This window comes from Larimichthys crocea, unplaced genomic scaffold (genome assembly GCF_000972845.2).
Source record: "Larimichthys crocea isolate SSNF unplaced genomic scaffold, L_crocea_2.0 scaffold97, whole genome shotgun sequence".
Classification (NCBI taxonomy): domain Eukaryota; kingdom Metazoa; phylum Chordata; class Actinopteri; family Sciaenidae; genus Larimichthys; species Larimichthys crocea.
This window is the reverse complement of record NW_020861315.1, coordinates 2,151,866-2,179,144: the sequence shown is the minus strand read 5'-3', so window position 1 is coordinate 2,179,144 and position 27,279 is coordinate 2,151,866. Positions and strand designations below refer to the sequence as shown.

The following is a 27,279-nucleotide window of genomic DNA, read 5'->3' as shown; positions in this document are numbered from 1 at the left end:
TCTATAAAAAAATCATAAATCACTGTCGAAAAAAAAGGACTATGCAATACTGAAGAAATAAGAGTAAGTGGCAATTAAATAGTCAATTTTCTCAAATTTTTCAGGCTTTTCAGACAAAGTTAGTGAACCGAAAAGCATAAAAATGATTTATACACCAGATTATTTCAGGGTTTTGTGGAGCCATTTCATGGAAAATTTAACCTTTTAAATGATCAAAAGAAACTTTCTTAGATAGACAGACAGAGAAGAAAAGATTAGATGTGTACTGTAGCTCTATTTCTCAGCCATAAAGGTAGAAATCCTGTCCATTATATAAACGGCATTCAACTCAATACTGAATAATAACCACCTTTTGTCGCTAAACTATGACCCTTCTGAAGACATGCATACAGTATGTGAAGGGACAAGCTACAAGCTTCAGTTGCTCTGGCCTCTTGAGAAGTCTGTAGTCCTGTGCTGCTGTCATTTTTATTTACAATGTGAAACATTTGTGACCTCAGCACTCGATCAGGCATATGGCGTTACTTTTGCAAGTCTGGGGGGAGGGGTTCAAAAAATATATATATTCTTTTACCTGTTATCCAGCAGCAGCTTATATCTTCAAAGAGTATTATCATGACTTGACAGATGTTTTCTGGCTGTCTGGAAAAGATCAAAGATCAAGTGTTTTGCCAAAGTTTAAATCCCATGTTTTCCACAGGCTAGTAGGCTTAAAATTAATAATTTAATCAAAGGAAACTTCTTCAAAAATCATGACAACTGCTGTCATAAGCTGAGCCAAACCCCACAGCGAAATGAATAGAATACAGTATATTCAGTAGAGAGCAAAACAGCATGTCTAGTATGAGCTACCTTTCTTTCAGTGATTTCAGATGAAGTCACCTACTACTTAACTGTTCCATCAGGTGTTTCTGTTGTTTTGTCCTCCACCTGTATTTCAGAGTTGAGAGTGTCACAGGTAACAACACTTAGGAGTTAGAGGTTCAAACAGTTTTTCACCAGTTTTCAGTCCAGGATTTTTGTGGGCGGTCCTTAAAGGGTGGCTTGATGCATACCCCTGCAATTAATCTCGCTCAAAAAAAGTGTTTCAAAGTTAGTCATGTCATTTTCTGAACTCATCTGACCCGTTTCAGTCGCTTCGAAGTTTCTGCTTGACTTGGCTTCAGTCCTGCAGCTGAGAATACTGCTCATTTTTACCCGATTTTTTACACTAATTTCATAAACTTGACAATATTTTTAATCATTCAGATTTGGCTGCATGGTCAATAACACTTTCTTCTTTGGTCTGACAAACTCAGAACACACATTTATTCTTACTTTACACAGACTTTAAGGATTATAAATCTCTCTTTGTCTTACTAAGCCTCGGTGTTGTTCAGAGATAAAAATATCAGTCCATCTTGTCTAATTTTCACATCTATTCCTTAATATTGACAACAGTTTTTCACGGCGATGTAAAGTGAGAATACAAATTAATACTAATATATAAATGTGACTGTTTCTTTCTCTTGCATAGCATGGATTTATCCTATAGGTGTAGGAGCCAGCGGAGCCTGACTAATTTTTCCATAACCAGAGAGCTGAGCATTCCTCCATTTATCTGCTTCTCTCCCTGTCACCCGGTGACATAAACACACCATGTTTAATTTTGGGTTGAAGCCTCTGAAGTTATTCTCTAGGTTTAATCCTCCTACTGTCTTTTTTAGCCTTTCACACTCTCCCTCCTCAGCCCTGACTCCTCTCTCTCTCTCTCTTTTTCAAAGCGCAGATCTGTTGATTTTTCTATCTTTAAACATGGCTTACAGACCACCTGGCCTCCTGAAATCACTGGAGGATTTAGAAAAAAAAAGCTGTAACCTTTTACAGAGTGTGTCCTCCCCTCAGTAAATGTTGACCTTTCTTAAGAATCACTATTTGGTCTCAGCTAGAAATGAGAATTACCCCCTGAGTCACCTTGTCTTTGCTGAACTTCTTTTTTGAACGTCTTTAATGTACTCTTTGTGCACAGGAACAGGAATAGACCCGGAATAGGCTGTTTCATTGTCGACTGACAGATATTTTTATCTAAATTTACTAGCAGCATCAGACAGGCACAGACTTACGGAGCCCCAAAATATTCAATATTGAATCAATGAACATATTTTTGCATTATTATGAAATGTTATGTCCTAATAACAGTTGTTTCATCGTGTTTTATATCAGTGAAACTCCAGTTCAGTTCATTATATTTGTGTCAATATAATTCCTTAATTTATGATTAATTTATGTATTTATGTATGAACACTCTCCATACAGATTGACATCAGGAAATATGTTTTCTTTCTCATAATTATCAAACTGATCCAGTGTATCAGCTCCACACCTACACCTACCCGTACTTACATTTATATTAGCTCAGATCTATCAGATATATACACCCTTACTAGAGAATCATGGCTGATTTAAAGTCTAATCAAGAATATATGACTGCCATGCTGCTGCTCCATAGTTCAGCTGTCGATAAGTTAAATTCATGGTACAGGCAGAAACAGTCATTTCTTTTTCATCGTCAAATAGAAAAATTGTGCATTCACTGAGCGGCACACTGTACGAGTCTCTTTAAAATGATCTGAAGGATTCTTTTAATCTTCCCGTGGGTTTGAAATGTGTTGGGAGGGGGAAACAACAGTTGAGAAACAGCACGTCAGCTGTAGCAGTGAGATCACTAATTAAACAGTGTTTACTCTGCCAGTCAGACCGCTGCGATCTCTGTCTACACTGCAGGCTCGCTCTAGAAGTGGATCAATAACAGCACCGAAGCAAGAGACAAGCCTCTTCAGAAACCAATTAGATGCTTTTTATCGACTCATGGCGCAAATGTGTCGACGAAACGAGCTCTGCTCTGCCGTCCAGTTCTACCAACGAGTAATGCTTGCTGAAAAGAGACTCTTGACTCTACTTTCTTCTGAGCTTCTGGTGGCTGTATCATCAGCTGTGATGGGGTCTGCCAACAAAGCTCCCAAGTTAGTTTTGTATTCGAGGCACCAATCACATCGCTTTGTTTTGAAGCTAGCGTTCATGGAGCCAGCTAGAGAAGAACCAAATTACTTTCAAGTTTCATGTCATTGTGAGGTGACTCAGCGCAGACTAAAAGCAATAACTTGTTACGAAAGAGCTTGTTTTTAATTTAAAAGTTGCACCAAGGCGAGAGAAAACTTCCGAATACAAAACATCAATTCAATTGTTGTGACCTTTCGTGTAACTTTCCTCCTCCTTTTTCTGCCCTCATTCTGTTTCTGGCATCAGGAAAAAAGTGCATTTTGGAAGGAGTCAAAGCCTGCAGACAAATTAGATATTCAGTAACAGCTTCATGCATTAGAAGCTCAGGGATCAGGAATGGATTAATTGATTTTTCCATTGTTCTGGGGTAATGGTGGTGGTGTAGCGTCCATTAACCCGTTTGAAAAACATCTGTGCAGGAATTCGATGGTTAATTTTAAACATGTTTTATTATCTTTGCACGTTCTATCACAGTTTCCTCGTTTTGTCACAAGGCCCATGTGGTCTTATGATAGCGTGTTTAGGAGGACAAGCTTTGATTTTCAGTGCTGCTGGTGAGCTGTCCTTTAGACGGTCAGGATGAGTGATCCATGCCCTCGAGCTCCCTGGCCTGAATTCAGAGTGCTTTTAAACCAGAGGGGACTGCTGTGGCTGGTTGTCTGGATAGACGGAGGAGAGAAAGCAGCATTTTAATGAGAGGGCAGAGGAAAAGCAGAGATGGGTGGGCCGCACAAGCACAGACACAAACCTACCTAGCTCACACTAATCTGTGATGTGTTCTTTTCAGCCCTATTGTGCTGATATAAGCGACGTTAGTTGAAAAAAAACTAATGTAGTCTTAGTTTTACACCTGCTGAGCCTGCGGTGGGGAGAAAGTGGGGACAGCATTAGTCAGATTTTTCTGGCTGTCACGACCTCATCTGTCAGGTCACACTGTGTTTTCAAAGTCTTTGTGTGGAGGTAAATGAATTATCAAGATTATAGCAGACGTGAATGTAATATTTATGTTGAGATCAACTCAGCTACCTTTCAAAGACTAGATGATCCCTTTCAAGTCCTTGTATTCTGTGGGGTTTGTTTTCAGGGAAGAACTGGTAGTTCAGGGCTGCAACTAAAAATCATTTTCACTATAAATGAATCTGCAGATCTATTTTCTCATGAATGAGTTATAATTATTCTAACTTTTCAGCTCACAGTGACATCTTCAAACGATTTGTTCTCTTGCCAGCCGTGCAAAACCAAAAGATATTCAGTTTGTTACGAGAAGATAAATCTACAAGAATCTAAAACTACAAGATGAATCAGTGTCTGCAGATTAACTTTCTGTCGATCAAGTAATGGAATAATCAACTAACTGACTACTAGTCAAATCAACTTCCATGATTGAAATGTCTAACTGTGTCGGTTAGGGCTGCAACTAATGGTTATTTTGTCGATTAATATTATTAATCATGTAATCATTTGATCTAGGGGTGTCGCGGCATTGACAATAACCATGACTCCATCTTCCTATACTCATGTTTTAAGTGTAATTCAAAAAAGACAAAACACACATGAAAAGTTAAAGATGAATTTGACTTGTTGCATTATTGTTTTTATAGATATCGGGATAATATATTTTCTTTTGACCGCGATGAATGTGTTGTGGAAATCTGATTTTGTGACAGCACTAGTTTAATCTATAAAACTCTTGTTTTCAAAATGTAAAGATATTAAATATATAAAGATACAAAAACTTGCTAGCACTAAGCAAATACAAATGCATGACAGTTGACAATTGATTAGTTGATCAATTATTAAAATTGTTGGTGATTGATTATTTAAGAATCGACTAGTTGATTAATGAACGGACTAATCATTTCAGCACTAATGTCGCTCTCTACCAAACCCGCGTAACCCAGCAGACCTCTTTCATAACAGACATTTTGTTCTAATAACATAATTGGCTTTTTCACAGCAAAACATTTTGGCGAGCCAGTGAAAAGTAGATGAAATTGGTTGTTTCCTGTGCTGAACCTCAGAGATGGGTATCATAAACTTTCATCTTAAAATTCTGTAAAGTTCAATAAACAGAAAACTTTGGGTGCAGCGAGGCTGAAAGCAGACCCTCGGGAAAGGCGAAACACACAGGAAACGCATCAGAAACAATACATCTGCATTAAAACACATCTACTTAACGGTAACTCTCAAAAGAGAGTGCAGAAAGCAACCCAGGAAACAGGAGGAAAGGACTGGAGATTCAGTTTGTTAGAGCTGTATTTCCGCTCACAGAGTCATTTATCAGTTAATCTCCAGTGGGACAGTAATGCAATGATCCATGCACTGTGAAAGCACTATTATCCAGCTCTCCAAACAGTTTCAGTCCTCGGCAGGCAGCGATCTGCGTGTTGCTGCTCACAGATAATGGGCTCGAAGTTGTCAGTTCATTGCGAGGTACTAAGAAAGCAAAAGAGATGCGTCATGATGTCTTGTGCTCAATATGAGCTCTGACGACGGCCGTGTTTCACCGTCGTTATGACCAACATAACCTCCTTAAAGAGTTCATGGACTCATTTTGCTGTTAACTTTTCTTTATTTCTTTCTTTGTTAGTTTCTGTCTGGAAGTGGTCGGTTTGTCTGTCTGTCTGTGTGTCATTATTGCCATTTGACTACCTGTCTTTCTGTCCTTTTTTCTATCTGTGTGCCTGCCTGTCTTTGTCCTTTTTGTTTCTGTCTTCTCTGTCTGTCCATCCTTATTTCTTTCTTTCTTTCTTTCTTTCTTTCTTTCTTTCTTTCTGTCTCTTTCCATCTTTCCTTTCCTTTGTCTTCCTGTCATTTCTGTGTCTTCTTCTGTCTTTTTGTTGTTCCTGTTTTTATTTGTCTGTGTCTTATTTTCTCATTTTTATTTAATTTTTATCTGCTCATCTTGTCTATCTTCCGTCTCTCTCTCTGTCTCTCTCTCTTTGTTTCTTCTAACACACGCCGGCTTCTGCAAACTCTTAACCAAACTCAATGCTGCATCATTGTAAAACCATGTATCGCCGTCTGACTCAGCAAAATTGTGATCGACATTGTGATCGTGCGAGCGGCATTACTGGGATTACTTTGCAGTTTTTACTCTCGCTGACAGCCTTGTTCCTCCCCTCTGCTCATCCTTTCCAACCCTTGTTTGCATTGACAGAGCATGCATGAAAAACAGGCTGTCAGTCTTGACCTACAGACAGCTTCTCTTCTATCCCGTTACTCTGCTAAGTGTGCGTGCGTGTGTGTGTGAGCTCCATAGGATTAACTCGAGGTGCATATTGAAGAGTCAGCCACATGTGTCCTGAGCTGTCACAGTTTGCTCCTGAGGCAGCAGCTCCATCGTGATACTTGCACATTGGATTTAGTTGCTGACTTTAGAAGTAACACTACTATAGTGTTCATTGCACATTGCTCCACAGTCAATAAGACGGCCATGGAGCGCATAGTAACTTTGTGCTGCTCACTTGCACATGCAATGCCTTGCATCAGCTAACAGGGCACAGCTAATGAATGATGCTGAGTGTAGGAATAGAGGCTTTCCTTTTACACATCCGGGTGTTTTGATTTTTTTTTTCGCCCCTGCAGCCATCAGTTACAGTCAACTATTGACGCAGTAGTATTCCACCCCTCCATCTCATATCGCCGGCCACTCTGCACTTCTGACATTGATTTATCGCTCTTTTCTCTATTATCCATTACCTGCCACATAGTCCCAAAGGTGGTACTGTGTGTAACCAAAGATGAGCTGCGCCATCATTCACACACATCCCTGCCAGTCCCTTCCCCCCACACGCTTACATCTCATTTAAAGGGTTATCGACGTGGCCCCTCGTGCTACAGTCAGTATGCCGGGTCCTAGGGAGGAGTTTGAAGATCTCACTCAAGTAATTTACCTTTTTCCTGCAATGGCAGCATTACTTGGGATCAGTATCAACCTGCAGCACTGGCTCCTGTTGTGGAGGATTTGTCTAAGCCAGATGTAAGCCTGGAACCAAACAGTTTATACTACTTTTTTATGTTGCATCATGTTGCCTTTTAGAAATGTAGGCTCATATCATTTTTTTGTATTTTGTTTAATAGGGGAGCAATGTAATGGAGGACCAGGACTTGAGAGAGATTGGAATCACAGACCCAAGCCACAGGAAGAAGATCCTACATGCAGCACGTTCGTTACCCAAGGTGACAAATCATTTATCACTACATCACTACTTCTCCCAGCATAGCATGACCTGATTTAGTGTCTCGCGTTGCATCTGATGTTAGATTACAAGCTGTTAATATTCTGTTAATACACATACATATCTCCAAGCCCTGAACTTCTGCTTATTTGTTTGATTCAAATAAGTGTTTTTGTTCTTTGAGGCAGAAAGATTGAAAATTATCCAATATTTTTGTGTAACAAAACAGAAGATAAAATCCCAAAGGTGGAATATAAATGCGTGTAGCAGAACTGTCTTTTCCCATTAATCATCTCACAACCCCACTAATTTATATTGGTACTCAGATTTTATCCTGCCCCCTAGGTTGGAAACCACTTGACTAAACTGGACATGAAGTAAATAAACTCTGTCTCAGCTACAACAACAAAATGCTGCTTGCACATTGTTGAATCAATATTAAGTATCGAATAACGTGATAACGAATCAGTAGTGTAATCATCAGTAGTGTAAATCTGACCTATAATCTGGTACTTCCTTTGAGTCATGTACAGATGTACACAAATGGTGTTATTGTAGCAAGTTCCTTTAAAAAGTCAGACAGGGGAATTGGTTAAAAAGCAGCATACAAGCCCCGACATTGTCCTGAAGCCATCCAAGCATCGGTGAATGATTAAGTCTTCTCTTACAGGTGAAGGCGCTGGGCTGTGATGGCAGCAGCTCCCTTTCCTCCTGGCTGGAGAATCTGGGCCTGCATGAGTACTTGCACAACTTCCTGGCCAGTGGCTACCGCTCTTTAGACTGTGTGAAAAACCTGTGGGAACTGGAGATTGTCAATGTGAGTCACAGTGACGTACAAGGACTGCGAGAAGTATCAGAGGGTGAAATTGGTTTCACACTGTGTTATAGAAAAATCCAGGAATACGGTACAAGTTTGACAGTTTAGTCCAGCTTCGGTTTAAGAAGGCAGGAAACTTTGAAGGTGAACATGCAGAACTGTGGTTGAAAGGTTCAAGATCAGGAAACTTGGTAAAAGGTTCAAGATCAGGAAGGTAAGGTACCAGTAAGGTTATCAATACGGCACTGTTATGTAAAGGAAAAAAGAGTTTAGTTATTATAAAATAACACATTTAGGTAGTAGTGTCTGATGTTTCTCGATCTGCTTCCTCCCTGAATGTTGCTCCACATGTTCACCAGATGGTTTCTTCTCTCCTCCAGGTGCTAAAGATCTCCCTACTTGGTCATAGGAAACGCATCATTGCGTCCTTAGCGGAGAGGCCTTATGAGGAGCCTCCAGTCAAGCCTCCTCGTTTGTCTCAGATCAGGGTGAGGATCTACAGACTCCTACACCGATTTGCTAACAACTTTTACACTCATGTTGATTTTTCTTTTCACACATGAGGTAGAAAAGAATGAATGAGAGTGTAGTTTTCTGTCCTCTCAGGCTTTGCTCTGTTAGTTTCATTTTCCATTTGTTTTTGCTGTTCATCCTGGGACAACTAACCGCGTCCGACTCTGTCTCTCCAGTGCCAAGACCTGCCTGGATCCCAGACCTCGTCTCCCCTCAGTCAGATGGAATCCTACACGGGACGCTCAATGGACCCTCTGCTGCCAATAGGAGACTCGGGGAGGAAAAAAGCCCCAGATACTGACTACGATGTGACCCAAAGATATCGCAGTGAACACAGATCACATGTATGTTTGGGTTTCTCTGCACCCCTTACTCCAGCAGTACATTATGTCCTCCTATATGTGACGTCGTGATTATAGAATAGTATATAGTCTTCTAATAATACTTCTTATTTCCAGGAATGGTACGAAGAACGGCATCGAGAGCCCCGTCTGACGTTGAGGCCGCCTAGTCTGGCAGCGCCGTACGCCCCGGTCCAGAACTGGCATCATCAACCCGAGAAACTCATCTTTGAATCATGCGCCTATGAAGCCAGTGTACGTACACGCCTTTTATTCTTGCTACATGATGCACCTTTTATTGAATGTATACATCAACATCTTTGTTCTTCCCTTGCAGTATCTCGGTTCCATGCTTATTAAAGATCTACGGGGTACCGAGTCCACGCAGGATGCCTGTGCCAAAATGCGGGTATGCCACGAGTCATTACAAGTGTACCCATAGTACAGAACTATAGGGACAGACACAGGACATAATATACATATACTATAAATGAACAGTAAATCACCTCAGTGTCCTTTATTCCTGTGTACATTTTTTCCTCCAGAGGTCGACAGAACAAATGAGAAAAGTCCCCACCATCGTCCTCTCCATCACTTACAAGGGTGTGAAGTTCATTGATGCGGCCAATAAGGTGAGCCGCTACATGCCGCACTACGCTGCGTGTCTTTAGAGTCATGCTGTCCTTTTTAAAGTGAACAAAGTGCAGATAACAGTGTGTTTTCTTTTTTTTTTGGAACATTTTGAGGTTGTGTGCGTGAAAGCGAACACACCACTTCTTTTTCTCTGATTGTAAATGTCAAGCCTGAAGGTTTTTTGTCAGATTTGTTGCGTGTCTGAGCAAGTCTGCTCATTTTGAAATGTATTTGAAAAAAAAAAGAAGACTGTGAAAGGTTTCCTTTGAACCTCAGCCCAGTATTACTCTGTATGGCTGCACTTTACTGCGTTGGCTGTGACACATGATTTATGCCTCAGTGCCTCTTTGCTGGTTGTGTCTTGTCATATTTATAAATCAGATTTTTTCACTTATAGCATTGACATTCTGTATTACTAACTTAATATTCTCTTTGTGTTGTGACGATAACACCAAGTAGAAACTCCAAACATTATTTATAGTCACCTTACCGAGTCTCTCTTCTCGGTGCAGAACATCATCGCAGAGCATGAGATCCGTAACATTTCGTGTGCAGCCCAGGATCCAGAAGACTTGTGCACGTTTGCCTACATCACTAAGGACCTGCAGACCAGCCACCACTACTGCCATGTGTTCAGCACAGTAGACGTGGTAAGGACACCCTGATATGAGCATTTTGTGTTTGCTGGTTTTTAAGCTAAACTAGGTGAAAATACCAACAGGAGAATTTCTAATGTTTCCTTACTGGTAAATTTGAACTTCTCCAGCTTACACTGAGGAGATGTCACAGCCCTCACGGCCAACACTGTTATCTCTAGACTGCCCTATCTCCTCAAGGTGTCATGCTTCGGTTGGAGCTGATTGCCCCCTTGTAGACACAGTGCTCCTCTGGCCATGATAACTAGTCCTCCATTACCTACTCTGACGCCCCCCTGAGATCTGATGACTTATCCCACTAATCTGACTCATAAGGAAGCCAATGTCATTCTAGACTAAAGTCACCCGAACAATGCTCAGTTTCTTCTGGGTTCCTCTAAACTCTGTCATGTCCTCTGTGAGGCTGAAACAAGGGACAGCCCTTCAAAGATGTGATCGGTTATTTTCAAATGTATCGACCATACTGCTGCTATCAGCCTCGAACGCACAACACCCCAACCAGACAGAGAGAGCAGATCAAATCAAATCAATTTTATTTGTATAGCCCAAAGTCACAAAGTACATTTGCCTCAGAGGGCTTTACAATCTGTACAGGGAGTGACACCCTCTGTCCTTAGACCCTCGGTTCGAGTGAGGAAAAACTTGCCCACAAAAAACCCTTTAACAGGGAAAAAATGTGGAAGAAACCTCAGGAAGAGCCACAGAGGAGGGATCCCTCTCCCACAGATCACATCTGTGAGGCAAAAGGTACATCGGGGAATTAAGTAAACCGACGACATACAGATTCTTTCTCTCTTCTCTGAGGTTCTTGTTCATATCTGGGAGCTGTCAGTGTGTAACAATAGAATGCAGCAGCAGGAAGCTTTAATACAACAAATGTATCCAGTTCAGGTACTGAGGCAAGCTGCTTGCTGCTGCAAAATACTCCCGAGATTACGGCCACTTCTCCTTGTTATGTAATTTTCTTTTGAAGAAGTTTTAAGCAGAAGAAACTTTATTCGAATAGATTTTGCCGCCTCACTGCAAACCAAGTTTGGAGTTATTCTCCGGGCTTGGAGACTAGAAGTCCAGAATATTTAAAAGGACCTGCTTTGCTTCTTTCTCCCTTTTCCGTTTAAGAACCTGACCTATGAGATTATACTGACGCTCGGACAGGCGTTTGAGGTAGCCTATCAGCTGGCTCTGCAGGCCCAGAGGACCAAACATCAGAACCTCCCAGTGGGACCCGGCTTAGATGTCATTGAGACCAAGTCCAGCCGACCTGTACCCAAACCACGAGGCAGTGTTCGGAAATCAGCGGTGAGTTGGACACCAAACACATTGTACACAAACACAAATGTATGAACATTTCATGAAATTGTCTATTGGCGATACTACAGATCCACATGACATGTAGAGTTCTTCTACTGCGTCAGGTGAAAGGGACAGGTGTTAAAAACAACAGGAAGTTAGTTAATGTCGTTGATTTCGCCCACTTATTACAGTTTTTCTCCATTGGTTTGGCTCATTTCTTGAAACTGAGATGACATTCTCATAACTATAAAGCAATTTGGCCAAACAGACTTGCAATTCTGCACAACACTTCAGATAACCAGCAAAATGTAATTTGTCTCCCAAAACTACTCATCCATGCTTCAAAATGAAATCCCTTTCCCATGTAAATAGTCAGTACCATAAAAATGGCATGGATCCTTCTCAATTGCTTTGGCACATTTTGATTCATTCAGTACTTCTGTCAAAATAACTTGGATGGTACTGCACAACTACATGGATCACCTGGCAATGTTTGTACAGCTCCCAAAACAGTTTACCCTTCAGTCAAAACTACATTCCCTTCTCATATAACTAGTCAGTGCCTCCAAAATGCATTGTCCCTTTGGTATTGTGTAAGTACTGCAAGTCAAAATGCTTAGACGCTTTGTCATGGCATATTTCTAACTATAGGCATAACATTTTCACACCACACACACACACTGCACTCATTCTGCCGAGGAATTTTCATTTTTATTCTCAACTAACGTAAATTGTACACATTACAGTAGGTAGGGAACCGTAAAAAAGGAAAATATACTGTGTACACAAAATACAAAAACCCACAAAAAAGAAAAAAATCAACAAATCAGCACTGTAAATACAAAGAGTCACAAATGAAGACATTTTGTTTAGTCACGGTCACTCCCCTCTCTCTCCTGGTCACCATCCTCATCTTCCTGGCCATCCATTCTCTGTGCTCTGTTCGGCCACAGATTCTCATCCACATCGCATCTGATGTTGTCTCTTGAGATACAGCGCGGGAAGAAGCGTCGTGCATGCCTGAGCCATCCTCTACACTGATCCCCTGTTATGTCCTCACAGGCAGCGTCCATTGCAGTCATGAGAGCCCTCTGGTTTTCCGCATGGTGTTCATACACTCTCCATCTCCAAGCAGAGAAAAACTCCTCGATAGGATTGAGGAATGGAGAGTATGGTGGCAAGAACACATTGTGCATTCTTGGATGCATGTTGAACCATCCCCGGATGCGTGGACCCCGGTGGAAACTAACGTTGTCCCATATAATTACAAACTGGGGTAGGTGGGGCCCTTCGAGACCCCTCTCATTTTCTGGGACCAGATCAAGATACAGTTGATCCAGGAAACGGAGGAGTTTATCTGTGTTGTATGGGCCCAAACTTGCATTGTGGGTGGCCACACCATTTTCTGAGATGGCCGCGCACATGGTTATACACGCCTCCTTCGTTAGTCAAAAACTTATTTCACCTAACCTGATTATCCTAAATTTACTATAACATCTTCCAAAATATGTACTGTATTCTATTCCAGTTTCCTAACACTATTTTGACAATTGAGCAGACTATTCTGCATATGATGACTTATACGATGAAAATGTGCTGACATGTTTTGAGGACAATAACCATGACACTGAAAACCAACCAATTGGGATAGATCAGCAAGATACATTCATTTGAAAAATGTACTAAATGTTGGCTGATTGTGTTAACTGTAGGATACTTGTACATAGCTATTTGCAAGGATGTACTAAAGGCTTGACACATGTACAAAGCATTTGGAAATGTGATGAAAGCAATGATAAATGCCATTCTGTTGTGAGAAACTGCAAGATAGTTTGGGGATTTGTCCATGTTGTTATGAGAATGTCATCTCAGTTTCAAGAAATGAGCCAAACCAATGGAGAAAAACTGTAACACCGTCAGCATTTGGAGCAGCAGCAGGGGATGTGACACACGGCTCATGGAGGTGATTAATGTACTTCAAAACCCTTAGCGCCTGATTGCCACCATTTCATCAACATTCAGACTCCTTCTTATGGTCATAACGCATCATACCATATCCTGTTTTTAGGGAAACGTAATTCCATCCCTTCTCGACAGAAACCCTCAAACGCATCAGACGAGTCTAAGGATGTTTTATCCGTCTATAGCAGCCCTATGATCACATTGCTGATGTTTGTCTGGCCATTAGCGTTAAACCATTAAGAAGTGAGCTTGTGTTGAATATAAATGAGGTAACTACACCGCAGGGACCGGTCGCACATCTCCGGCTGCAGCTTAATGAACTCAACAAGATTATATAAGAAGTCATTTTACTCTCACCCCCCCCTGTGTCTGCCTTTTCCCCCCTCACCTTTTGTGTTTTGATATCTATCATTTTCAACTTTTATTTACTGTCTGCCCTGCTCACGCCGCCACAGTAACACACACATATACCTGTGAGCTTCCCATTATAACCAGTCTGATCTGATTCTCATCCTCTGTCTTCGTGTCTCTCTTCCTGTTACTCCTCTTGACTATCATTGCTGTTACTGTTACACATGCACCACTACCACCACCACCTGCCCCCTCCTTCCTTTCGCTGCCCAGGTGCTCACACTTCACTTTCTTGCCTTCCTGTTTCTTTTTTGTTTTTCCTCTTTCTCTGCCACAGCCTGAAAAATCCCATAACGCTCCATTTGTGTCTCTAACCCATTTTTTTTTCTTTGTAAATTTATATCGCTGTCGTTGAATGTTTTACTGTTGCTTGCAGAAAAATAGATATGAGCCGCATTTTCTTATGCTTTGAAGTTTACTTTACGACTCAGGCGCCCCCTAGTGACGGTTTGGCAGTAACACATGTGATTTTTACATTCACAGAGAAGTCCCATTCAGTGGAAGTCCAAAAAGTCTGAAAAGGAGAGTGGAAGATTTGCACATCTACTGTTAGAAAGATTTTTTTTTTGTGCAACAGGGATGTATCATAAAGTGTAGGAGACATTACTCTGCATGTAAACACAGCCACTGGAGTTGATCTTGAGGCCACAAGTTTGATGCCCTCCATTTGTGTTTGCAGGGGGACATCGTGGAGCAGGAGGGGGATTCTCAGGGCAGCGCCACGTGGCTCGTAGACCCCAAGGAATCCAAGCGCACTATCAGCACTAAGTATGAGACCACCATATTCTGAGCGGACCCCCCTCCTCTTCTCCCCTCTGACCTCTAGGCTTGGTCTCACCTTCCTCTTCCTTCCCCCTTCCTTCTGTGTGCCTTTTTCACTGTGACTCTTGCCTCTCGCTCTCCGGGCTGGACCCCTTGCCCTCCCTCGTCTCCTCTTCAGCCGTCCTCATCTGAAAAACCCCACCTTCAACAATTAACCGAGTGCTTTGCTCCTCCTGCCTGTACACCACCTTGACACCTTTTTATGAATTAGTAGCGCAACCCGTCCCTCTTTTGCTGGTATCGCTCAAAAATACCATCCTGCCATTCACCTTCACTCTTGTTTTCCTCTTTGCTTACTTTGTATGCTTCCTCTGTACAATGCTTCCCTTTTCTCCCCCGCGTCTGCTATTAACTCTTGGTGATAAGCTCTGTTTTTTTTGGTGCTTTTCCTGCTCTATTAGGCGACGGCTGCTCTGAGGCTTTTCACACTCTGAGGCTTTTGATCTTTCAACTCTCGACTTCTCCAATGTGCTGAGAGAATCTGACTTACCACAGCCAAGAGTGACCCACTCCGCACATCCTGTACCTGTATGGACTTGTTTCCTGAGATAACTGAGAAACTGGTTCTGTAATTCTATGCTGGACTTTAGCAGACTGTTTCTGTTCGGTGGGATTCAGAGGTTGTGGTGTTAGAGAGGTTACACTGGATTAACTATAGGGGGATATTTTTCACTGTCAGTGGTCTTGCTCGAAGCCAAAGGAGGCTAAGATCTAGCCTCTGTGATACTGGCACTGTGATATGGAGCTAATGAAGTAAGCATTATTATTTGGGGGGGGGGGGGGTCTTGAGGGCACAGAGGCTGATATGGGCCTGCATGTTAGTGGTCCTTGCTGCATCAGAAAATAGACAGTTCAATCCGTTTTAAGACTGGCATGCCCTCCTCTGTCTACCAATCAGAGCACCAGGATTTAAACCTGATGTTCCTCTGGAGTGAACTAACACTAACTAAGCACTTTTACCAAATCCCCAAGTGTGTGGAAAAAAAAAAGAAAAAAAAACATGCATCTTCCTCTGTCCTGTCCAATCCTTTCTTTTTCTTCATTTCACAACAAATGCCTTCTACGTTCATCCCTTTAGCACTGCCTTTTGTTTTTGCAGATCAAACTGGGTTAATATTTCACAGCTGATGCTAAGAAGAGTTAATCATTGCAAAAAGGGTGTGTGTGTGTGTGGGGGGGGGGTAATCCATCACCATCTTGCTGTTTGTGTCTATTAGCTCAGTATTATTTTTTACTTTATTTTAACCTCACTGCTTTGTCTGCATATGTCTGTGTGTGCCCCCCCCCCCCCACCCCCACCCCTTCCCTTCCCAATAGCTGAACACTGTGGCCACTCCCAGCCAGTAAGAATGGACAGGAATGAGCTGTGTTGCATGGTGGGTAGGATGTTTTGTTGGAAAGGTGACCCACTTCCCATGTGGAGAGAGAGATACACACACCACCAGTTGGATCGCGCTCACCACACAGTAACACTCGGGGGGCCTGGAGACAAACCGACGTAAAGCTTTTTAACGCTGCACGATCCATTGCTTCATCTGACCTCAGCGACTTCATCACATACACACACACACACACACACACACTTCCTGTTCGTCAAGCAGTGATGGTTGTCCCAGTCAGATGTTTTTGTTTTGCTGTTTGAATTCCATGATAAATGAACGGTTGCCTCCTAACACCGATCAGGCCTCCCTCATAGAGAGTTGGTGCTCTTTCAGGAAATGTACCTGCAATGGTTCGTTGCTGTTAAAGAGGAAGTGGCTGAGATAAGGAACATATATATTTTTTTTTTATTATGATACAAAGGTACATCAGACAGAGACCTCATACTGTAGGTACACACTCCTTCCTGGAATATTCGTCCTGTTATCCACGCATAGTTGCGTCTCTCCATGACCATCAGCTTCTCATCCACAAACATACTGTACATGTGTAACTGTGATAAACAAAGTAATCTTGCATGGGAGGAACTCTCTAACCAAACTCAAAGGGCAGTGGAACTGACACTACAAAGACTTTTTATAATAATAACAGGGGGTGGCTTTTATTTGATTTGAAAGTTTTCTCTCTTTTTTTTTTTGTATGTTTTAATTGTTTTATAGGACAATTACGTGTTCGAATGCTGGAACTGAATCGGGTGTGGTTCACTGCAGCTCCCTCTCTCTTCTTCCCTGCTCCCTTTGTTCAGTTAATCTAGGCAAGATTATTCATCAAACCTGCCATGCAGGCTGGTATGCGTTTAGATTTTAGCTGCAGAACAGAACAATAGGGCACAGCATGTTTCTCCTTGCCAGTATGTTGACTGTTAATGGTACTTCTTGGCTTAGCCGATGTGTATATGGGTACATAGTCAGGTGGTTTGATTTAACTGTATTTGTGGTACGATGTCAGGCCAGTACGATAACTCTATGGTACACTGTCTTTAGCTCGCTGGTGTCGGCACCTTCAGCCATCAGCCTGGTCCCGTTCTGCTTTTGCACATTGCTAATCATCAGGAGAGATATTTTGGGACTAATCTGATGACAAATATAATGAGAATGATAATGTACACGAATCCAGCAGTCTGTATTTTGATACTTGAATGATTTTTGCATATATATTATATATAATATATCTAATATATATATATATATATATGTATATATGTGTATGTGTGTGTGTGTGTGTGTGTGTGTGTGTGTGTATGTATGTATGTATGTATGTATGTATGTATGTATGTACGTATGTATGTAATTTTTGACATTTGTCAAGAGAGAAAAGGACTGTCTTATAAAACATATCGTGAATAAATACCCTGTGATTTAAAAAACAAAACAAACAAAGGCTGAGAAAACAATGACTCAGAAGAGGGACCTCACTTCAGAAAAAAAAATATTGTAAATAATCTTGGGCTTCCAGTCTTTTTTATGATTATTTTTCATAATTGTACAACTAATAAATGGCGCAATTAGAAACGCTGTCTCTGTCGACTCTTTATTTGTCCATTCACTGATCAACTTGTTGAACTTTTTCTTTTCTTTTTCCAAACTTTGGCCGAATTTTTGAGAATCTAACAGCTCTAGTACAGGTTTGGCAGCTAAAGCAACGCTGTGTATTAATGCCTTTTTTAGAGCGTCTCAATTTGTCAGATGGCAAACGAGGTCAGCGGATGTGTCAGGATGAAATGTTGGGTCTCCACCCTCCACGTCCATTTTATAAACCTTTCCCTGCTAAAGGATGGATGACAACAACTCAGAGCACAGAACAGAAGATAAAAGGACCCAAGCTGACAGTCAAATATCATCAAAGCATCTTTTGTCAGTGACACTAACAAGTAACTGCAGTAGGAGCAGGATGTAGAGAGATTAAGTCCATTGACTTGAGTCCAAAAAGGAGAAACTGTGTATTTATTTGCATTAAATGTCATTTTCCAGCTTTAAATTAAGGTCTTTCCTTCAAAACCTAACTAATTTACCCTAATGTAGATCTGTGAAGACCTTTAACACTTAAGTCTGAAACATTATGTTAAAAGAAACACTGTCCTTGTTTACTTTCATTAGCTGAGATTAATTCAAATATTGTACGCCTCAAATTACCCCAGCTTCAGTCTGTGCATTTTATCTCTGTTAGAAAGAAAATGAGTCAACAAAAGAAAATTACTACAGTTCTAATTCAAATGCAAACTGCTGTGAAATATGTCAACAATAACTAATTTAACAGCTGTCTCAAAATAATTTGTATTATAATTGGTGTGAATAGATCATGAAATCCTATTAATGTTTTTATAAACTGTTCCAACCAGTTTGGATTGTCTCAACAAACTTTATTTTTTGGTTGAAGTCTTATATTTCATTTTTATTTATAACTGTCAGATGTCTGCAAGAATAAAATAATAATAACCCTTTTTTTTTCTTTTCAAAATTTTGATTTATGTTAAAATTTGTTATCATGTGTGATAACAAATTAACTTAAAAAATAATAATAATGTGATAATAGAATCTATGAAGCATTTCCTGGCTCCAAACACAACTTTTGTTCATGTACCTCAAATGTGGTCAGTGTTGAGACACATAAAATAGTTTGTTCCGAATCTAATTATGGAAATAGAAGATAGCAAGTGATCGCATGGCTGACACACACAAAATGACACCCAAAATCAAGAAAAATAAGGTCAAGATCATTTTATCTTGTGAAGCATTTGTGTGTCCCGACTAATATTACTGTTGTATTTATGTATTAGTTAAAGATAATGTAGCAGAAATTGCTAGCTGCCATTTATATAAAATATTACTAAAAACACAATTTTAAAAATATGCTTTTGTATAAATTATATTGGTATATATGGTATTTATCTGTCACATATCATTAATTGTTGTGGTATAGACAAATCTGATGCAAATTTGACATACAAATAAAAACAAACATGTCCTAGATTAATATCTTAACAAGTATAATACGCAGTGTTTATATGTATTACTGACTCTATGGGTTAAAACTCATAGAGGTTAGTTTAATTAATTTAGGAGAGTCAAAAGTAACCATGGTTGCAAAAACAACCAAAAATAAAATGTTCTTATATTTGGGTTGTGTCCATTTTGGTTCCTTTTATTCCATTGGCTGTTCCCTAGAAACGTCTTGTTTGGACGTTCACTGATTGGCCACACACGCCAACCTGTCCAGAAGCTAATTGGCTCACCTGGCTGCAATTATCCCCCACCTGGTTTTTCCTCAGCGACTTCTTCTCGTCATGTAGTTCTCCTCGGTGAACAGTGCAGCTGCGGGACTCGGAGGGGAGTGAGGTACACCCCGCCGCCATGGACTGAGAGCCGAAAAGGCGCACAGCTGTATGGTTCAACCGAGAGTTCTTCCTTTTTGTAACATCTCCGGTGAGTTATGAGGAAATAATCCTGCGCTGTTTGTTTCAGGAGTTACAGGTTATTAAAAAAAAGTTGTGCAAGAACTCATTCATTAGTGCTTTTCTGACCCATTTATTGAGAACAAACTGTAACCACCAGTACTGTAGGTTAGTTTACGCATGAATGATCTTGTTTGCACAGATAGTCTCCTCCTGCGTAAGTTATCAGCGCTTTAGGTTGAAAATGAGGGACAGGTGAAGTTCAATATGACCAGCAATACTAATCCCTATTCATTCTCCATGGTGACACATTGATCATACGTGTTTAATCATTGAAATATTGGTTAGTTGAGTCAGGGAATGTACAAATATTTGCACATGAATGTCAATAATGGTCAGTTTAGTGGGATAAGGTGCCAAGCTAAACATTAATGAAATATCTCTGTTCACTCCAGCAGGTTGTGAGTTGCACAACCTGGTGTTCTTCACCATGAACTTTTGTTTACTGTTAATCATTAAACTGGGTCTCTAGCTGCCCTTGAACACATACTACACATTTTTTGGACACCCCCACTTCTTCTTTTTTTTAAATAGCACACTATAATTTGTCATCATAGACTGTAAAATGATGAATTCTTGGATTGTAAGTCTGCCTCATAAACGGTGCAGCTGTTCTCACAGTAAAACACATTAAAGGCCTGGAGCTGATCCTCCCCTTTTTATAGTTTTTAAAGCTGAGATTTATGTGCCGAGTTGTAATTCAACGCCCCAGACTTATCAGAGTGCTCGACTGAATTTTAAAAGACTTGTCTTAAAAGACATGGAAGCAAGCAAAGTGACATTCCTGACACTATTAAATCCTGACTCAGCTCTGGGTGTAGTGAGCTTTCCCACTGCTGCCTTACAGGTTTGTGAGGTGTTGGCTGCTCGAATCTTGGACATTTCTTTCTCACTTTGCTGATCTCAGTTGGCTCATGGGAGGGACAGTAATTAGCAGCTATTGATGCAATGACTAGAAAACTAATGGGTGCGTTGTCAACCAGTTTTTGTTGCCAGAAAACCCATGTGAATGTGGGTGTTGGTGATCAGGTTTTTCTCCAGCTGTCCTTCATAAGAACAAGCCCAAATTGTCATTGCGCTTTGGTTCTAGATCAGGTTTCTAACCTGGGATATCCTAAGATATATCTGAGTAGTCTCAAAATCTCCCTCAAGTCCTATTCTTTATTCTTATTTTGATGTTTGTCTTATTATATTTTATTGTATTCTCTTGTACTACATTACCTATGTGCTGCTGCGTCAAATTAAAATGACTCTATGGAAGATCAATAAGGGTAAACCCATTTTGAAAAAAAGAAAATCTGTTAAACTGTTTTGAAATTCTCACTACACAACACTTAAGATGCTTTTTACTTAAGTGTTTCAAATTACAAGAAAAAAGAAGAAGATTTACACAGTGATCTTGTGACCACCCATATTATTATTATCATTATTATGGTTTTTGTTGATGTTGTAGTAGTGTTTATTCATAGAAAGTAATGACCTGATAACATGGAGATAGTTAACATTCTGGCATACTTTGAATTTTTTTCAAAGGAGTCAAGAGCCAAAAAGTTTGAGGACTACTAGATCACAAAAGCAAACTCTTATTTTCCATTCAAGCGATAAACTCAACTTAAGACATGTTACGACTACATTATATATTAACAGATATTAAAACAGTTTATCCAAGTTTAGGATAAAATGTTAGGGAATGTCATGGTGATTGAGAGAATTTTCAGACAATCAGGAAAAAAAATCTTTATTTTAAATTTTTTAAGTTTAATTTGTTCAGTTAACTGAAGTCCATTTTTCGATGTGAAATTTATAGTCAAAGTCATATTTGGATAAATTTAGTCTAAAAGTACAGAAGAGATGACCTTACTGTGCTCATGGGTCACTACACGCCAGAGTAAAACTCAGGGAGGTTTTGTTTGGTCATCACTGTGTTGCATTTGCACTGATCAATCTTTCACTTTGTTTAAGCTGCTGTCGTAAAATGTGCTGTAGTCCATTACAAGAAAACCTCTCAGAAGCTGCTCTCGTTTTAATTCTCTTGATACATTTCTTGTATCTCACATACATTTTTATTGTTTATCTGTCTGTGTCTGGCTCATCCTCAGAGGAACCTCATGTCACTGTAAGTTCTCAGATAACTCATGCCTCATTTGGTTCACAGACTGACACTGACTCATAAAGAGAAATTGAAATGGCGTTGCTCTTATATATGTTTGACCAATCGTTCACTGAGATAAGAGAACAATAAAGCTACCTCTGCTCTGTTACCATGAACACACCTGAACCTGATAGTGCAGCTGTGGCTATGTGATGAATAAGCCATAGAACAGGCTGTAAAGCTTTTCTCTTGGGGAAATAGTATATTGCATTTGTGTGACCTATTTAGCCATATTCCCCTGTAGCATACTTCTATTCAACACAGTCTTAACTCAAGTTGATCAAATATTATCACTTCATGCCTCAAGCATTTTTTATTGTTGATGGTATTTTGCTTCTGGCATTTGCTAACGCACTTTAAGCACCTGAAAGGGAAAGTAAGGAGGTTTGCTCTGGTGGCCTTTTCTCCATCGTTTGCTGCCATATTTGCTTAAAAATCGTTCAGCCATTAGTAAAGATTGTGAAATTCCCCGCCCTTTGTTCCCATTTAGCAGATTAGGAGCCAAAAAAATTCTTTTCGAGTTTTTGCCGGACATGTTTTCCTTATGCTTCACTTGTCAGTAGTAATCAGCAGTGTCGTGCTGCAACATATCAGCTGTCTTTACACAGATTGTACATGACGTGAAGTACCTCATGTGTGTTCACAGACAAAGATGAACATTTCTCTATTGATTGCTGACTCATGGTGACTGGAATACCAGTAAAAGAGCTGGTGAAAGCATCTCCTCTTCCAACTATCTGTTGCTGGAATCGTTTAAAAAGCAGATCTTGTTGCAGCTGTTACTGTAATAAACCTTAATAAAGTTGCATCAGTAATAATGGAAATTTATTGATGACATAATTCTGTTAGCACAATGTATTCTGGCTGCAACTAATACAAATATTTTTATTACTGACATTTATTTTCTCAGTTTATTGATGTGTACTGCATTACCCATTAAAGTGAGACTATGTAACTTTTACTGAACAGCAGCTATTGTGACCAAAAGTGACAATTAGAAGAGAATGCTAAAACCTACCGTAGTTTAACAGCAACACAAGTAGAGAGGAGTCATAAAGTCTGTTAACTGATTGGTTAATGTCTGTTATACAGCAGTATCTATCTAGCGTTGCTGAACGTTATCTAAGGTTAGGCGCCATAAGCTACTAGTCATACTAGAGCAAGCTGTAGCAGGAAAATCCCCATTTGTACTGAACAGTGGAAGGGTGTGTGTTTTATTACTCATGAATTCAACCTTTAAAACGATATATCACATTGTCATTCAAGTTAATCACTAACTTTTTAATAACCCCAACAATGGTTTTCCTCATGAGTACCTTACTGAAACGATTCAATTCACAGTAATCCATTCTGGTTATTAACTGTGGCACAACTAAGAGAGAGGTGAGATCAATATGCATGTATGAAAGGAGGTCTATTATTCTTCCACTGTAGCTCATTGTAGAAATACAAAGAGGGAAATTTATACTAAAAAGACTGGTAAGATTTGCACATCTCTTTCACTAGTAAATGTAACCTTTTTTTAAAGTGTCTGTTGTGAACAGCATGAATGACAATGGCAAGTACAACCTCAATGTTTTTAGTGTCCATAGAGGCACCTGGTTGTTGTAAAAACAGTGAACCACACCTTTAACATAGCAAAAATAATCTATGGACTTCATATTAATCCATGCCACCTTTTAATGTGTAACTAAAATGTTTACAAATTTATCCATCAATTTACGTAATGACTCCATTAGTGTAACTGGTTATGTTCAATATATCACAGTGACTATGACAGCACATTTCATCTTAAATAGGACAGTTATTGCATTATGAGGATCATTTAGCTATCAGCTGTAATTTATGACCTTCATTTATCACACTAATGGAACGAGTTGACATTAATAGTTGTTTCTGTGATGTTTACAAACTAATTTTGTGAACTATATTTAGCCTCAAACTAAAGGCTCCATGTCATGTTTCCCGGTTGTAGTTGAGACTTTGTATTTAATTATATAAGTGAAATAAACATGTAGTGTGAAGATGGCGGTGCCAAACATCTGATTCCAGTTTGGTCTTCTCCTTGACCTTTCAGATTCTTCCTCAGACTGGTTCTTGGTGATATTTACACAATTGAAAGCGGACCGTAAAGCCCTGGTCCTGTCCTCCTCCTCTTCCTTGTGCAATGCCGAAGAGTGACATGTGGCCAGGCGGCGTTGCCTTGGACTCCTTGAGTAAAATGGACAGTGCCGGGAGCTGTGACAGTGTAATCAGCATGAACTCTGGCTATGTGAGTGCCGCACTAAATTTCTCTTCTGGACTCTGTTGCTTATCTGTTTTGTTGTATAACACATGGACACACTTCTGGTGCACTTGTCCTCGTGTCGTGTCAGATTAATCGTACTAATTACTTTTGACAGTGCTTCTGTCTGTTCTTCAAATGGGGAAATAAAGAACTGAAATTTGTGCATCGGGTTGTAATGATTACTGCATGAGTATTTACAGTCAATATGAGAAGTCCAAATAAGGCGTGAAAGGAGGAAGTGAATCTGTTTGAGGTGAAGTACAAAGAGAGGCCTTCGAAGGGTTTTATTGAGAGTTTTCTTTAAAGGTGACCAGAGGGAAATGATTTCAAGCTGTTCACAGGCACCTGGAGTCATCTGAAATAAATTCTCCTGACAGGCTAATATAGAATGAAAGATGGCCGAGGACAGGACAGGAGTGGTATAATTAGTAATTTCTTTGCAGCTGAACACTAAACAACTTTGACCTATTGTTCCTGGCCTGCCTCACATGGCCATGTTTAGGGTTAAATATAGGACAAAGATTGTTGAAGAAACTGTTCAGTTGTTTTCATATCTGTAATACGTTTCACAGTCTCTTTTTGTTGTTGTGCAGAGTGAAGATAGTATGGAACACTTATCTGCAGAAGAGAGAGCGTGTCTCATGTATCTGGAAGAGACAATTGAAGCATTGGAGGTTCAAGAGGACAGCGGCTTATCCAACGATGAACCAGATCCTCTGTTGGAGGCAGAAAAAATGCGTCAGATGAGTGTAAATGGTATGTTCATGTCATAAAGCCTTCTGTTTTGCATGCTATCGGACATTTTATACGATCAATAACTGTAGAACTAACTGCAGTAATTGTCTTTTTGTTCCGTAGACATTTCCAGTTTCAAGTCTGAGTCTGGAAGAGACCAGAAAGCTGAGAGTCTAAATGAAACCTCAGAACCACAGTCCTCTCTGGCCTCTGCCGCCAACACAAAAGATCTCGAAACATCAGCAGACCTTGTGATTCAACCCAAAGTCACTGAACCAGTCACTGGTTCTGAAATTCACCCATCAGCTTCTCAGCCTGAGGAGTTGTGTTTATCTAAGGATGCGGATGGTAAGCTACAGATTGTCTCAAGTGCCAGCCAGTCTGAGATGAACCTGGATTTGATCCCTCCTCCATCAGACTTCATGGATGAGCCACATCCTCGACCACAGCCACTGACGGCAAGAGACCTTATTGCATCTGCAGTAATATCCAATAACAAGCCAGCAACTGTTGACTTGGAGCAGCTACGCCAGAGAGCCTCTACGAAGAGAACTTCAGTAAACCCTCCTGTGACCCAGGAGCCTCCAAACAAGCCCCCAGAAGTGAGTCCATTAACTATCAGCTTTGGAACCCCAATGAGTCCTCCCCCTGAAGCTGTTGAGCCCAGAAGTCCACCCGCTGTGGCCCCTAAGCCCAAGAAGCTTCCTGCTAACATTATTCTGAAATCACACAAGGCAGCAGTGGCTGACGGCAACCCAGCACATTCAGTGCCCGCTAACGGTGACCGGCTGATGATGGACCCACAGAGGGTGCGCATGGAAGCCCTCCGAAAGCTTGGCCTGCTTAAAAGCGAGGAGGTAGATTCAGGTCCCGCACTGAGCCCGAAACATTCTCCCAAAACTAGAAGCTCATGGGAAGCTCCTCCTTCTCCAATCAGCCCAGCAACTCCACATGCACCACCCTTGACACCATCTTATACCCGTGTCAACCCCCCATCTCCTACAGCTCCTGCAGTCGAGCTTCCTGATATTGTCCCAGCACCTGCTGCTTTCAGTGACCCTGATGGACCACCGCTGTCAGACAATGAACTGTCTGCTGTCAAATATGTTTCAGAGGCCACGGCACAGATGAATACTCCTCCTCGTATCCCTCCTGCTCTGAAGCAGCTAACCCCACCCAAAGCCAAAGGTGTGAAATCCGCCACCCTGGAGCGCTCTGGCTTGGGTCTAAGCAGCTATATAGCTAGTCAAGACTCTGATGAGTCCAGCCTTGGTGTTAGCAACAAGCAGACCCCCAGCCAGCTGCGTAACAGTCGACCACGCCCTGCCTCTCTGGGGAGCGGGAAAGAGTTTTCAAGTGCTCAGGGAGAGAGATCACAGGTGGGTCATGCTGTCAGCAAAGAGCCAGACTTACGGAGGTCCCTACCTGCCTTTCAGCACTCGGGAGACCCCCAGAAGCTGCCTCGATCGCAGGGCATCAGTGTATTGATATGCCCACGTGCAGAAAACGGAGATAACCGTCGCGAGGCACTGAAGAGACTGGGGCTGCTCAGGGACTGAGGCATCAACGGCAAATCACCTCACCTTATTACCACAGACTCGCTTCAGATATTATATTTAAAGGAATAAACCAGCAATTGATGCATTATTGGTAAAGACATTACAGAACTTTTGGGAAGCAGCTTAACCTCACATTTATGCGCTATCATGTTTACTGCACTAAGCTATTTTAACCAGAGTGCCTCACTCATTGTACAGCTGCTGATTTCTCAGAAAAATGGCAATCAAGACTCTGGCTGACTATCTCACTGTAGCTGTGTTTTTTGTAAATTAAATACTGTTACTTTTAAGAGGCAGTGTGTTATTTTGTCATTTAAATATGTGGATCTAGAGGTACAAACTTTTGTTCTTCTTCTGTCAAGTTATTCTCTAACTGTTAGAGTTACACCACTGTCTGACCTGTTCCTCTCCTAGTTCTCCTTTTTTTTTTTTTTTTTTAAAAAAGGTCACTGTCAATACTTCCACTTCCTGAAATACATTGGAATTGATAGTCTGGCTTTGTTGACCAGAGGAATTTCTTTTTAGCACTGCATTGAACCTGTTTGCTCAGTGCTGTTAATCAAAGCAGCAGGTTTTGAACCATACATAAAAGGCGTTTGATTAAATGAATAAAAATGTAGAAAATATGTCCTACATTGCTAGAACATACCTGACTTTAACTCAGAGCACATAGACAGTGGCCACTAAGGGAAAAGAATCTAAAACATGTAGTTTGCATTGTTGTCACTGTTATGGAATTTTCTATCCTTAGTAGTTGAGGCCACGTGTGAGCCTTGTGGTCCTCGGCAGTATTAATTGTTTGTCTTTGACTAGGTGCCACCATATCTCAACACTGTGGTGGCCAGGGTCGAAGAGACCTGTTGCTGCCTTCCTAGTCATAATAGATAGCTTGTTGTTGCCGTTCCAATCTGCGTAAGCGGACATCTGTGTCCCCAGACTAGAATATGTTGACAATAACACCTCCAAGAGTAAAGACATTCTCTTTGA

The 27,279-nt window shown here is 40.7% G+C and overlaps 2 protein-coding genes across 12 annotated transcripts in view; both read left to right on the top strand.

The window, feature by feature from the left end:
• Positions 1 to 17,619, top strand: part of LOC104930679 (ankyrin repeat and SAM domain-containing protein 1A) — a 76,634-nt gene extending 59,015 nt beyond the window's left edge. For 8 of the 10 annotated variants that reach the window (XM_019257984.2, XM_019257981.2, XM_019257987.2 and 5 more), the window contains 10 exons: positions 7,123 to 7,221; positions 7,891 to 8,037; positions 8,418 to 8,525; positions 8,727 to 8,894; positions 9,009 to 9,146; positions 9,229 to 9,300; positions 9,437 to 9,523; positions 10,037 to 10,174; positions 11,300 to 11,479; positions 14,526 to 15,656. In XM_019257984.2, the coding sequence (XP_019113529.1) occupies positions 7,123 to 7,221; positions 7,891 to 8,037; positions 8,418 to 8,525; positions 8,727 to 8,894; positions 9,009 to 9,146; positions 9,229 to 9,300; positions 9,437 to 9,523; positions 10,037 to 10,174; positions 11,300 to 11,479; positions 14,526 to 14,636 (1,248 nt within the window). In that variant the 3' untranslated portion in view covers positions 14,637 to 15,656. Of the gene's footprint in view, positions 1 to 7,122; positions 7,222 to 7,890; positions 8,038 to 8,417; positions 8,526 to 8,726; positions 8,895 to 9,008; positions 9,147 to 9,228; positions 9,301 to 9,436; positions 9,524 to 10,036; positions 10,175 to 11,299; positions 11,480 to 12,426; positions 13,437 to 14,525; positions 15,657 to 15,985 lie in introns of those variants that run through there. The other 2 variants (XR_003462207.1, XM_019257982.2) reach the window with 2 other exon arrangements.
• Positions 17,620 to 19,299: 1,680 nt separating this feature from the next.
• On the top strand, positions 19,300 to 26,582 carry LOC104930680 (specifically androgen-regulated gene protein). 2 transcript variants are annotated; one of them, XM_010745542.3, is made up of 4 exons: positions 19,300 to 19,530; positions 23,789 to 23,983; positions 24,592 to 24,754; positions 24,857 to 26,582. In XM_010745542.3, the coding sequence occupies exons 2-4, from the start codon at positions 23,879 to 23,881 to the stop codon at positions 26,290 to 26,292; spliced, it is 1,704 nt and encodes a 567-aa protein (XP_010743844.1). In that variant the 5' UTR covers positions 19,300 to 19,530; positions 23,789 to 23,878; the 3' UTR covers positions 26,293 to 26,582. The 2 variants fall into 2 exon arrangements, with proteins under 2 accessions (XP_010743844.1, XP_010743846.1); XM_010745544.3 differs by lacking the exon at positions 23,789 to 23,983.
• The last annotated feature ends 697 nt before the right edge of the window (positions 26,583 to 27,279 follow it).

Bases quoted from the DNA above. Each gene is read 5' to 3' on its own strand.
- LOC104930680 (XM_010745542.3), top strand. From the start codon at position 23,879: ATGCCGAAGAGTGACATGTGGCCAGGCGGCGTTGCCTTGGACTCCTTG. The intron at 23,984-24,591 runs GTGAGTGCCGCA...GTTGTTGTGCAG, and splicing joins TCAGCATGAACTCTGGCTAT to AGTGAAGATAGTATGGAACA. The intron at 24,755-24,856 runs GTATGTTCATGT...TTTGTTCCGTAG, and splicing joins GCGTCAGATGAGTGTAAATG to ACATTTCCAGTTTCAAGTCT.